The sequence below is a fragment of the Megalobrama amblycephala genome, linkage group LG14 (genome assembly GCF_018812025.1).
Source record: "Megalobrama amblycephala isolate DHTTF-2021 linkage group LG14, ASM1881202v1, whole genome shotgun sequence".
Taxonomy (NCBI): Eukaryota; Metazoa; Chordata; class Actinopteri; order Cypriniformes; family Xenocyprididae; genus Megalobrama; species Megalobrama amblycephala.
In genome coordinates this window covers 20327910-20341996 of record NC_063057.1, presented here as the reverse complement: position 1 = coordinate 20341996, position 14087 = coordinate 20327910, and the positions used below count along the sequence as shown (strand labels likewise).

General features: G+C 36.9%; 1 protein-coding gene across 1 annotated transcript in view; it reads right to left on the bottom strand.

The window, feature by feature from the left end:
• Positions 1 to 14087, bottom strand: part of LOC125245225 (thyrotropin-releasing hormone-degrading ectoenzyme-like) — a 173209-nt gene that overhangs the window by 13392 nt on the left and 145730 nt on the right. The window contains 3 exon segments of the mRNA XM_048155752.1: positions 5139 to 5246; positions 5464 to 5561; positions 7531 to 7678. Coding sequence (XP_048011709.1) covers positions 5139 to 5246; positions 5464 to 5561; positions 7531 to 7678 — 354 coding nt within the window.

Below are 14087 nucleotides of genomic sequence, written 5' to 3'. Positions count from 1 at the left end.
CCTAAGGTCACCGGGTGGCGGTGGCCCTGGGTGCGAGGGCCCTTTCATTGCTGCTTGTAGCTTTAATTTACTCTTTTATTTAACATAAATACAAAGATTAACTTTTAAAGTCCAGGGAAAATAGTGAAAAATGGTGATGGATTAACATATATGCACATTGAATGCTGCAGGTGATTAGCATTCCTCACTGTGAGGAATCCTCACTCCTCAGGGTTGTTCACAAATCAACGTTTCACCTACAGAAGAATAATAAAAAAAAAGTTTGAGTGTATTTTTGTTTGTACACTTATGTGAGAAATAAAAATTGAGCTGTCTTTTGCAGTTTCTTCTTTTCACTAAAATTTTCTGTTGTCTATCATTTTAAATAAAAAGACACTTTTAGATTTAAATTTGACCACTTTGGTTCAAGTGGTCTTCTGCTGTCTGCAGTTAATTTGAATCACTTGAATTCTGTCACAGCGAGAAATGTTCATAATAACACCAGCCGATCTAATTTGATGATATTTTCTGAGGTCATAATTTAAGTGGGAAAATTTGAACCGAATCATCACTGCAGGCCTCCCAAAATGAATCACAGTGCAATATATATAGACTAGTGATATACGGGTCATAAGTAAGAGCTCTCAATGGACCCAGGATATCATCTGGTTATAAATCTTAGAAATGAATAACAGTCTACAGTCGAGCAACACAGAGAGAAAAGTATCTCAGGCTGTGAGGCAATGCATGTATTATTTGTACAGGAAGAAGAAATAACATTAAACTTCTGAAGGAGCTGTGGCGATACAATGACTGAACTTTTGATTTGCTCAAACAAAGCGCAATAAAGGCCTGCTGATTCTGGATGAGCCGTCAGAGCCTCTGGGAGTTTTCAATGTAGCAATACAGAGAACGGCGCATCCAGTAAGATATAAAATCATGTCACATCCAATTGAAGCATATAGACTGAAATTTCCGCACCTGTGAAGGTGATGTCTTGTTTATGACTGCCACTGACAGGAAGTCTAAGTGAATTCAGAAACACAGTTAAAGAATAATATTCGTGATATTCCGTTAGCTGCCGTTATATCTGAAAAATTCATGACTTTTATAAGGTTTTTTTTTTTTTTTTGACCATAAAAAAATGACCATAAATCCAGTTCTTACTTCTTATATTATAACCTGAATATAATGGTTTGATTTGCTGTAATATTTGGCTGTGTGCAGGCAACACATTTATAACAAATGGTTATTATGAGATTTTATATAACTCTAGAACTTATATGTCTGTGGGACAATAATAGCTTGTAGCATAAGTTCTACCAGGAAGACTACAATGGCACATCATACATTCATAATAATATGAATGAATGAATGAGGCATTTATAATAGCTCTAGTCAATCACTGCTTGACACTCTGAGTATATAAGCACTGAACTCTCTGTTTTACATTCACAGTTGATGACGCTGACGTCCCCCTCCTCTCCTCCCCATTCTTCTTGGGTAAGCCCTGCCCCACCTTCATCTTCAGGCAGGATCAGCCGAATCTGCATGCCCCAGGATTTGGACTAATGACGGGGCCTAAGCCAAATAACTTTTCTATAAAACTAGACATGAATTACTTTAGCTCACTACCATCTGTTAATACTTTATGGAATAAACACCATGCAAACGTTCACCTGCCCTCTGAGTTTTTTCTGGTAAAACTTGTGTTCTTGAAACAATGTAGAAAGTTTGTGTATTTTACAATGTGTGAGCCTTTATTGTTTCAAATAGAGGCTAAAATGATCTGATGCACTATACAAAAAAAAAAAAAAAAAAAAAAAAGCTGGTGCAGTTTCTCTTGAAACATCCGACTTTAATTTCAGCCCTGTTTTTTTTTTTTTTTTTTCAGTCTGTGGTATCTTGTTTTTAATCAATAAAGCACACAAGGAGGTTTTGTCAGTGTTTGTCTTTGGCTGTACAGTGATCTGAAACCTTTCTTTGCAGCTCATAAACACTGCTGGGTCATTCCTGTGACATTATCATCACCTAAACCATAAAAAGACATAAAGGTCAAACACATTCCTCTTTTATGTGCTGCTCATCCCTGAATATCAAACTGACCAGATTCTCTTTATTATCCCAGCAGGACTAGAGGTCATTTTCAAAGAAAGGACAATGAAGGACACATCTGGCAGATCCAAACGTCTGCTGTCAGGTCAGAGCAAAATGGCACAATTTGAAAGCCAATTAAGAACAGTGCAGGCAAGTTCAATACAATGCAAAAAGTAGTCAAAATTATAATTCTATCAAATAAAAAGTATCAAAGAATGCTAAAACTAATAACATGAAACAGTCAAGAAGAAAAGCAACTCTAGCTGACGAGAGAAAATTAAACTAACACGTGATGATAAGTTTAGCAGGAGGGATTGTGTTCAAAATAGAGACTTCCTGTCTGTTCAGACATGATCAAAAACCTCACACTGGACTCCACGGGGTAATAATTACAGAGCCACTGCTGGAGCAATTGAGCCGTTTCAGGGCAAAAGAGTGGAAAATCTTTGACTGAGCAGGTGAAATACTGGCTGGATCCCATTGTGTGTGTATTTCACACAGGGGCGTAGTTTGGTTACTCCCCCCCCATTTGGAGCTTTTATAGCACTAAGTTATTATCTAAACTGAATGGACCAATTGTCAGCACAACATGACTGAAGCCCGGTTTATTTAATCATGCATAAGTGGCGTGTGAATCATCGTATGCGTACTGTGCATGCATTTACCAGCGCGCTCCAAAAGTTTAATAAGATTTGCCTTTCCTATTGTGACGCCGATGATAAAATGTGCGAACCATTTGAATTCTATTGAGAATTTACTTAAAACAATATGGAGAAAGTCATACATGATCTAAAACAGCCACATAAACAAAAAAAGACTGATGAAAAGAAAAGAATACATCATCTTGCAAACTACGCCCTTGCACATGTTAAAAGCAAGAATATTGAGGAAAAAAAAAACAACCTTTAAACAGAGCAACCTGCTGCTATCGGAGAAGCTCAAGTCATGTTAGAGACCTCAACAAGTCATTAAATGCACATTTAGTAAAGCCAAGGTCAATATGTGACACATTATATGTGCAATAAAGCATCTGTGTGTGTTTTTAAGGTCTATCTGTCAATTTTAGGGCACAATTTGAAGCCGGCAAGCAAATATCCAATGTATTTGGGGTTGCCAACGTGTGATGAACTGTGTATGTGGTCTTTCATGTGTTTGTAGGCATACGGCCAACTGTTTGGCTCAAGGACAAAAAATATTTTCCTAAAAACTGGGCAAACACAATATCTTGTGCAGGGTAAGACCATTTTTTTTAGACACACACACCCACAATCTTGTTTATTCTCCATTATGGCCATTAGTGCCTGCCGGTGGCTTGGTGCGTTTGACAGTGCGATACTGCATACATGCATGTGAACATTGCTGTGGGCAGCAGGGAAACAAATTCTAATGTGTGTTTCCATGGACACATGGAATAGAGCTTCTACTGTATGAATGTTGGCAGGGTTGATGAGCAGGACATATTGATCAGACCTCAAAGCGTCCACGCACACTACACACCATCACACCACACTCTATTCAGAGCTGTGCCTCGATATTATTGTAGAAATGTGGCTGTAACTGTTGTAGTATGGTTTCTCAATGATCGATGTGTTTAGATTTTTTTCCATGTACTTTTTCTTAGGTTAAAAAGCAAATGCTAAATTGAGGCCACACCAGATTTCCTGCAGGATTGTGTTTATGCAGCAGTGCACCGAAACACAAAAAAGGCCAAACAACATGCTAAATATACTATTTTTGCAAGATATTTGTAAGTATTTTACATTTAAATTGTATTTTAAAGGTGTCATAAATTTAAAATTGAATTTACCTTGGCATAGTTGAATAACAAGAGTTCAGTACATGGAAAAGACATACAGTGAGTCTCAAACACCATTGTTTCCTCCTTCTTAAGTAACTCTCATTTGTTTAAAAGACATCTGAAGAACAGAAGAATCTCAACATAACACCGACTGTTACGTAACAGTCGGGATCATTAATATGTACGCCCCCAATATTTGCATATGCCAGCTCATGTTCAAGGCATTAGACAAGGGCAGCCAGTATTAACGTCTGGATCTGTGCACAGCTGAATCAACAGACTAGGTAAGCAAGCAAGAGCAATAGCGAAAAATGGCAGATAGAGCAATAATAACTGACATGATTTTTAGTGATATTTGTAAATTGTCTTTCTAAATGTTTTGTTAGCATGTTGCTAATGTACTGTTATGTGTAATGTAGTTAAAGTTACCATCGTTTCTTACTGTATTCACAGAGACAAGAGCTGTCGCTATTTTCATTATTAAACACTTGCAGTCTGTATAATTCATAAACACAACTTCATTCTTTATAAATCTCTCCAACAGTGTGTAATGTTAGCTTTAGCCACGGAGCACTATCAAACTCATTCAGAATCAAATATAAACACCCAAATAAATACTTTACTCACATAACTCGAAGCATGCATACAGCATGCATGACGTCCATTTGAGGGTTATATTAGCTGTGTGAACTATGTTTATGCACTGTATTATAGTCGAGAGCTCGGGGGACATGAAGCGTGAGGATTTAAAGGGGCCGCAGCCTGAATCGGCGCATATTTAATGATGCCCCAAAATAGGCAGTTAAAAAAATTTATTTAAAAAAGTCTATGGGGTATTTTGAGCTGAAACTTCACAGACACATTCAGGGGACACCTTAGACTTGTATAACTTCTTGTAAAAACTGGTTCTAGGGCACCTTTAAAACAAAAATCTTTTGAATGTGCAATTTTAACTACACATCGCATATATAAACTTTCTGTTAGTAGCATTTCAATCTAGTTAAGTGAGTTGTTAAGGACCAAGTCAGTTGTTAACTGTTAGTATTTTGGGTCGATTCAGTGAATCTGAGTTGTCTGATTTAATCCATTATTTAGACTGACTAGAGAAAGAGTTCACGAAAAAGAGCTACCTCAAAACAGCAATTAATTAAAACTTCAAACTTCATTATGGTGTTTTGCTATTTGTTTGGTTTTGTGTCAAGAGAGGAGAAACACTGGACTTGAATAAAAGCTGTTATGGTTGTCACTCTGTAAATTTTCTCACCTGTTCTTGTTGCTGGAAATCCAGTCTGAAATGAGAGACACAGCTTGGCGGTGACAGTGTTTGCTTCCAAAACTGCAGGCCAGCATGATCACCTCTCTTTGTAGCTCTCTGAGGAGGAAAGAGGGAAGTACAGCAGCAGGAAGTTAAAGATGGAGGAAGGGGAAAATGAAAAATGAAAAATTAAATACATGTCTACTGAGGTCATTCCCATCTCTGGGGTGGAAAATATCTGGCTTACACTTTGCTATTTGGTGTCCTTACTTAGACTACATATAAGTGTATAACTGTAATATATAATTCAAGAAAGATGAAATTCAAGACTCACTCGGCCTGATAAGCCGCCTGCATGAAGGAGCCGTCAGGGGAAGTGGTTGGCCAGCCCAACTTGTGATACTTTGGTTCCACCTGTCTTAGAACATAGTCCTGATGAACAAAACAAAACAAAAACAGTAAAGCAAAATAAAATAAAAAATACAACACAAAACAAAACAAAAGACAGAAAATTAGTCAGTATGGTTGACATGTTGAGACTAGGATTTACATTTATATAACTTACATTAATGTAAATATGCAAAGCTTACATCCAGACCATTTATGAAAACTAAGCAGCAAAAATGGGTCATTCAGAAATGATTAAGATTTTATGAATTAGCTTTCAGCTTTTAAATTATATATATATATATATATATATATATATATATATATATATATATATATATATATATATATATATATATATATATATATATACAGTATGTAACTTTCTGGACAAATAATTATACAAGATTTGACAAACAGAAGCTGTGAGTCCTTGTTAAAAGAGCATGAGACATAATGTTGCTTAAAACTTAAGATATTATGTTGTTTTGTATTATATTCAGTATAAGACAGTGAGTGAGTGAGTGAGTGAGTGAGTGTGTGCGTGTGTGTTTTAACTCGCCATACAGTTGAGGGAAATGTCACAGCAGGTAATGTTATGGCTAATTTAGCATGACTGCTCTCCTTCATGCCCTCTTACTGAGACGAGTGAATGATCACAATTAGAGCCTGCTATGCGCGATTCAATTCTTAACACACACACTCACTGAGAAAAGCACATAAACACTGGTGCAGCAGTAGAGGACATTGTTTTCCATGTTGCAGTGGACCATACAGCTGATCAGGTGTGTCTGTTGAGCTTTTACTACAAAAACTGAGTGATACACACACACACACACAAGTTTGCTTTGCTATCTTAGTGAGGACATTCCATAGGCATAATGGTTTTTATACTGTACAAACTGTAAATTTTATCCCCCTACAGAAAAAAGAAAACATTCTGCATTTTTACATGTTTAATAAAACATTGTTTAGTATGTTTTTAAAGCTATTTTAAATATGAGACTCATGAAATGTCCTCATAAAACATGTTTATGTAGTAATACCTGTGTAATACCCATGTCATTATACAAATTTGTGTCCTCATAAATCACAAAAACACGCAAACACACACACACAAACACGAGTTTGCATTTACGGTTGAGACACCTGGTCACATGATTTGAAAGCACCTGACTAATTTGCTCCAGCTGTTTCCTGTCTTGCATTACATGCTAAACATCTGCTCTATCTCACAGTAAACACAATAAAGGAGAGTTACAGAGAGAAGATGCTATTAAATTCATCACACACTCACTGCTGACACTAAATGGTCGTCCATTACAGAGGAGGGGCAAAAATGACTCATGCGCACTGAGGGATTGTGGGTAGGCGTGTGAGTGCTATTCTGAATAACAAAGTGATACATGAATATGAACGCAGGTGGACAGGTAAAACAGAAGCCGGAGAAACAGCGAGACTGTCTGACACTGTCATGTTAGGCTGTGTTCAGAATTAAATACTAGCATACTGCACACTGAAGAGTAAACACAGCATACTGCATACTATTTAAAAAACGGAAAAATGCTTATTTTGTAACAATTATTAATATTTCTCAGTCTGATCAAAAAATGTATCTATTAAAAGCAGATAAAAATGACAGCAAATATTTTCTGCATACAGTGTGCCCTCATTATATACTTAGTAGCTCATATGGAAAATCCACACATGCAGAAAAATTGCATACTCATCACAACATGCATACTGTTTACTGCAGAAATTGCATAAGTAGTATGGTAGTATGCTATTCTGAACATAGCCAATAAATCACAACCAATGCTGGAGATTTCACTGTTTTTCGTATGTACGAGACACATTGTGTCTGGAAACATTGTGAACTGTTGTTTTGTATGAGCATCAGAGGAAGTCTGAAGTTCGATCTGTCGAGTCATCTGAGACGTGCTGCTAGATATCATCTGTGTCTTTCTTATTGCACTAGTCAAGGTTAAAATACAACAGACAACAAAAGACTCACGCTGAACAGGCTGTGGTCTTCAGTGCGGTCCAGGAGTTTGTCCAGCTGGTAAAGAGCTCGACTAGCAGCGTGCCAGGGCAAAAACTCAGTCTCCTGAGACAAATATGAGATCATCTGCAGGGGGACGTTTTGGGGCAAATACCCCGCTCTAGAGAGAAGAACACTAACAATAAGACACTAGCAGCACATTTTAAGCATGGTAGACACATCGTTAACATTTGATTACAAACAGTTCATTTTGTTCATCATCATTCGTTTAGAATAACTGCCAGGCATTGTGCTCTGCGTGGGGAGTCATAATGCGCTGTGAAAAAAAAGGAAAAAAAACAGCTTCTCCTGTACAGCTACATTCATGTTCAATTTGCATAAATCCATAAAACATAAGATCTCTTCTAAAAGCTTCAAATGTCTTCAACTTTTTCCTGTCGGTCTTTTCAGAAACGCCTACAACCCTCCCATGAGAGTGGAACAACAGAGAGGTGGCCAATATCCTTAGACCAAAAACACTAGACTTTCCACGAGTCTTTGAATCTAAAAAAATGTTTGCTAGCAAGCATAGTGTCACTATTACATTAACCGCCTGGAACACACAAGCAACCAGATAACAATGTTTTTGAACAGCCGAATATAGTCCCTAGCATCTTTTTAAGATTCATAGTACATCATTTTTGTGTGACAGCAAAACAGCTAATGTCAAACTCAATTGGAATCAATTGAGTGCACTTCACATGAGCAGTGCTAATTTGCGTGCCACATGGAAAGAGCATTCGAAATCAGTTGTGTTTGAGGGTCTATTTCCAACCCAGGGTCATTGGAAAAACATGCCTGTGTAAAATGACATTGCATTGCTTCTTGAACATTTTGCACTTTGAAGGAAAACTGTCCAGCGCATTCAGTTTTATCCAAAAACATATGAAAGTGTATGTGACAGCGTTTTATTACATATTTCGGCGGTTTGTAGATTAAATGTCCAAGAAGTGCCGTTTAAAGGGGACCTATTATGCAAAATTTTTGAACACAGATGTGTCCCCAGTGTGTGTAAACAACCAGCCTATAATTCAAGTAAGAAATGTATTCTTATTAAAGTTATTTCATCAAGAGCAGTGAGTCATTTTATGTTTTTCTTTTGTTGATTGATTCATATTAACAGCCAACCCAGTATCATTAGAAAAACGTACCTGTGGGAACGTTTTCGCGTTTTACCAATACGTACATATCACTGCAGTTTTGATGTGAAATGTCCACTGAGTGGCGCTAAAAGCATGTTCATTTTTTAATTTTTTTTTTGCCTGAACTGATAACGTGATTATGGTACGTTTTATGACGTTGGTTTTTATACAAATCACCGCAGTTCTGATTTGAAATTTGCACTCCATTGAGTTTTAAAGGTGCCCTAGATTCAAAAATTGAATTTACCTTGGCATAGTTAAATAACAACAGTTCAGTACATGGAAAAGACATACAGTGAGTCTCAAACCCCATTGTTTCCTCCTTCTTATATAAATCTCATTTGTTTAAACGACCTCCGAAGAACAGGCGAATCTCAACATAACACCGACTGTTACGTAACAGTCGGGATCATTAATATATACGCCCCAATATTTGCATAATGCTAGCCCATGTTCAAGGGATTACACAAGCCAGTATTAACGTCTGGAGCTGCACACAGCCGAATCATCAGACTAGGTAAGCAAGAATAACAGCGAAAAATGGCAGATGGAGCAATAATAACTGACATAATCCATGATAGCATGATATTTTTACTGATATTTGTAAATTGTCTTTCTAAATGTTTCGTTAGCATGTTGCTAATGTACTGTTAAATGAGGTTAAAGTTACCATCGTTTATTACTGTATTCACGGAGACAAGAGCCATCGCTATTTTCATTTTTTAAACACTTGCAGTCTGTATAATTCATAAACACAACTTCATTCTTTATAAATCTCTCCAACAGTGTAGCATTAGCCATTAGCCACGGAGGACAGCCTCAAATTCACTCAGAATAAAACGTTAACATCCAAATAAATACTTTACTCACATAATTCGAAGCATGCATACAGCATGCATGACGAACATCTTGTAAAGATCCATTTGAGGGATATATTAGCTGTGTGAACATTGTAAATGCGCTGTAATATAGTCGAGAGCTCGTGTGGCAGGGAGCACGCGATTTAAGGGGGCGGCGCCGAGTGTAAATCAGTGCATTGTTAATGATGCCCCAAAATAGGCAGTTAAAAAATTAATTTAAAAAAATCTATGGGGTATTTTGAGCTGAAACTTCACAGACACATTCAGGAGACACCTTAGACTTATATTACATCTTGTGAAAAAGCATTCTTGGGCACCTTTAAAATAACATACCACCAACACTACACCTAAACCTACCCGATAGTGTTAACAAAAGCAAATGTGACATAAAAAGCATCCGTAATCACACCGTTTTAGCTTGTTTAGATCTCTTATTGAGTTCTTTTACTGTGACTTGCCTTTCACGGGATTCGCGCCCATAGCTTTTTCGTCTTAAGTACAACTCAGTATCAACTGAGCTACCGAGCAAGCTTGTTATGGTAGAAAAGTGAAACATATGGAGCTGGTTAAGCGATGCAAAGTCCAAAATATATTTGTTTACAAATCATGCACTCTGGTAAAAAATAGCGTTTTGAAGTCATAATATAATATTGTAGAAGGAGACGTGAAAACAAGTCTTTATTAATCCATAATCTGACCCCATAATCGTAACTGTGTATGAAAACGATTAAAAGCGCTTGCTGTTTTACTGCCTCTAGCATTCATTTCTGTTCAAAACTGCAGTGATATGTATACATTGGTACGTATTTTGGCGACTCGCGAAAACGTTCCCACAGGTACGTCTTTCCTTATGAGACCGGGTTGTTAAAGGGTTAGTTCACCCAAAAATGAAAATTCTGTCATTTATTACTCACCCTCATGCCGTTTCACACCCGTAAGACCTTCGTTAATCTTCGTAACACAAATTAAGATATTTTTGTTGAAATCCGAAAGCTCCGTGAGGCCTTCATAGAGCAATGGACACTTCCTCTCTCAAGATCCATAAAGGTACTAAAAACATATTTAAATCGGTTCATGTGAGTACAGTGGTTCAATATTATTATTATAAAGCGACGAGAATATTTTTGAAGCGCCAAAAAAAACTAATTAACGGCTTATTTAGTGATGGCCATTTTCAAAACAATGCTTCAGGAAGCATCGGAGCACAGATGAATCAGTGTGTCGAATCTGCTGTTTGGAGCGCCAAAGTCACGTGATTTCAGCCGTTGGCAGTTTGACACGCGATCTGAATCATGATTCGACACACTGATTCATTATGCTCTGAAGCTTCATGAAGCAGTGTTTTGAAATCGGCCATCACTAAATAAGTCGTTATTTTGTTTTTTTGCCGCTCCAAAAATATTCTCGTCGCTTTATAATATTAATATTGAACCACTGTACTCACATGAACCGATTTAAATATGTTTTTAGTACCTTTATGGATCTTCAGAGAGGAAGTGTCCATTGCTACCTATGGAGGCCTCACAGAGCCATCGGATTTCAACTAAAATATCTTAATTTGTGTTTTGAAGATTAACGAAGGTCTTACGGGTGTGGAACGGCATGAGGGTAAGTAATAAATTACATTATTTTCATTTTTGGGCGAACTAACCCTTTAACAGCATATAGCAGTAGGTAGCCTACTGTATTATTATGCTGCTGTCACTTTAAAGGTGCCCTAGAACTTTTTTTTAAAAGATGTAATATAAGTCTAAGGTGTCCCCTGAATGTGTCTGTGAAGTTTTAGCTCAAAATACCCCATAGATTTTTTTTTAATTCATTTTTTTAACTGCCTATTTTGGAGCATAATTAGAAATGAGCCGATTCAGGGTGTGTGGCCCTTTAAATCTCGTGCTCCACACCCCAAGAGCTCACACTTGCCTTAAACAACATAAAAAAAAAGTTCACACAGCTAATATAACCCTCAAAATGGATCTTTACAAAGTGTTCATCATGCAGCATGTCTAATCGCGTAAGTATAGTATTTATTTGGATGTTTACATTTGATTCTGAATGAGTTTGAGGCTGTGCTCCGTGGCTAATGGCTAATGCTACACTGTTGGAGAGATTTATAAAGAATGAAGTTGTGTTTATGAATTATACAGACTGCAAGTGTTTAAAAATGAAAATAGTGACGGCTCTTGTCTCCGTGAATACAGTAATAAACCATGGTAACTTTAACCACATTTAACAGTACATTAGCAACATGCTAACGAAACATTTAGAAAGACAATTTACAAATATCACTAAAAATATCATGTTATCATGAATCATGTCAGTTATTATTGCTCCATCTGCCATTTTTCGCTATTGTCCTTGCTTGCTTACCTAATCTGTTGATTCAGCTGTGCACATCCAGACGTTCTGCCCTTGTCTAATGCCTTTCATCCAGATGTTAATACTGGCTGCCCTTGTGTAATGCCTCAATCATGGGCTGGCATATGCAAATATTGGGGGCGTACACCCTGACTGTTACGTAACAGTCGGTGTTATGTTGAGATTCGCCTGTTTTCCGGAGGTCTTTTAAACAAATGAGATTTATATAAGAAGGAGGAAACAATGGAGTTTGAGACTCACTGTATGTCTTTTCCATGTACTGAACTGTTGTTATTTAACTATGCCAAGGTAAATTCAATTTTTGAATCTAGGGCACCTTTAACACTCAGATCTAATATACACCTGCAATTTCTTTCCCTGATGTTTACATTTACATACATAAGTGTCTGTGTTTACGTGAACTTTGTGTGTTTTTGACATAACCTTGTGTGTATTTGACAGTTTAAGTGCAAAAAGACACGAACAATATCTTTTAGAGTTAAAGAGTTTAATTAATCTTAAAGAGTTTAATACTCCGTCTGACAGGCAGCTTTCTGTGCGCATGCTTCGGATATGTACAGAAAACCATATAGCAGAAGTTTAAACTGTTAAACGCATGCAGATAATTAACTTTCATGAAGATGAAGAACTGCAATGTCACGTGAGCGTGGTCTCAATAGAGATGATAATCAAAACCAAACAGATGTTTTGTTAGTTTTTGTCAGAGTATCCGAGGCACGAGTTGTACAGGTTCCGCCCACTTCTGGAAAGTGGGGTGGGGAGCAGCAGCTCATTTGCATTTAAAGACACATGCACGAAAATGGCATGTTTTTCCTTACACTCAAAAACGGGCATTTACAACATGGTATAATAAATGATCTCTGGGGTATTTTGAGCTGAAAATTCACAGACACATTCTGGGGACACCTGAGACTTATATTACATCTTGTAAAAAGGGTCCCCTTTAAAGGTTAATGCCCTTTCGTGTTTGAAACTATGATACCTCCTTCAGTTTCTTATAATTTCATGCACATAAGTGCTCTGAATCGGAGGTCAGGCGAAAAAGGAAGTGATCAGACTTGAAAACGGACTCATTAAAATCCAGAGGACAGATTCACCCAACACACATTTAATTGGGACATTAATCACAGTTACTCACAGACACCCACTGTTACCCAAGGAGGTTTTTAACATTTCCAGAAAAACTGATTTACATTAACATTAGCAGGAGACAATTGAGGATGTTAAGAATTAGAAACTATTTTAACATCTCCATGGGGAAAAAAAAAGCAGCAAATGTGTTTATAGTATCAGGCAAAGGTGAATTTATTTGTGTCTAATTAAGATCAAGAACTATGTTCTTATTCCTTTGAACAGCCTGTTAATACATTAGAGAAGGACAGAGAGTTTGCAGGGTTCAGGGATCAATGGGCTTCAATATGAAGTCAAATGTTCATTTTATATATGGTAATGGAAGGTACTGAAACATTTATGCTCAATTTTATGTAAAAATGTCCAAAATATTAAAAAATGAGAGCTCAGAAATGCTTTATTTGACTGACACCAACATTGCTTTCAGTCTTACAGATTTATTGGAGTCAGGAGCAATAAACTCTAGACTGTTAAATTATTTAAAGTTAATGCAAACCTTAACTGGCTTAAGGTTTGCATTGGCTTTAACACCTTACCTCATGTATTAATTTTCAATAATTCAACAGCCTGGAATCAATAATGCTCTTTACCTCAAGACATTTTAAAGCATGTCTAAAGCATGTTTAAATGACTTTCGTACAGCACTGATTATGTTAGACCTGGAACTATAGAAAATAAATCAAAACCATTGTGTCAACCAAACAGAATAAAGCAATAAATTGTGGTCTAATGAGCAATAATTGTATTAAAATAAACAATTAATCAGTCTATAATGATGCCAAGGCACTTGAAACAATCATCGGCTGTCATTCTTTCACACTGATTACATGGAAATATTCAATGTATATTCTCAGGATTGATGTGCACTCAAGACATGAAGGATGCAGTCAAGAGCTTAATCACTTCGTATGTGCATTAATTATGTTGTGTTTCTCATTAAGCTCATGCGCTTAAAGACACTGTAGCACATAAATTACTGCAATGACTTCACCTGTCACGTCACATTAAAGGGGAAGTGAAT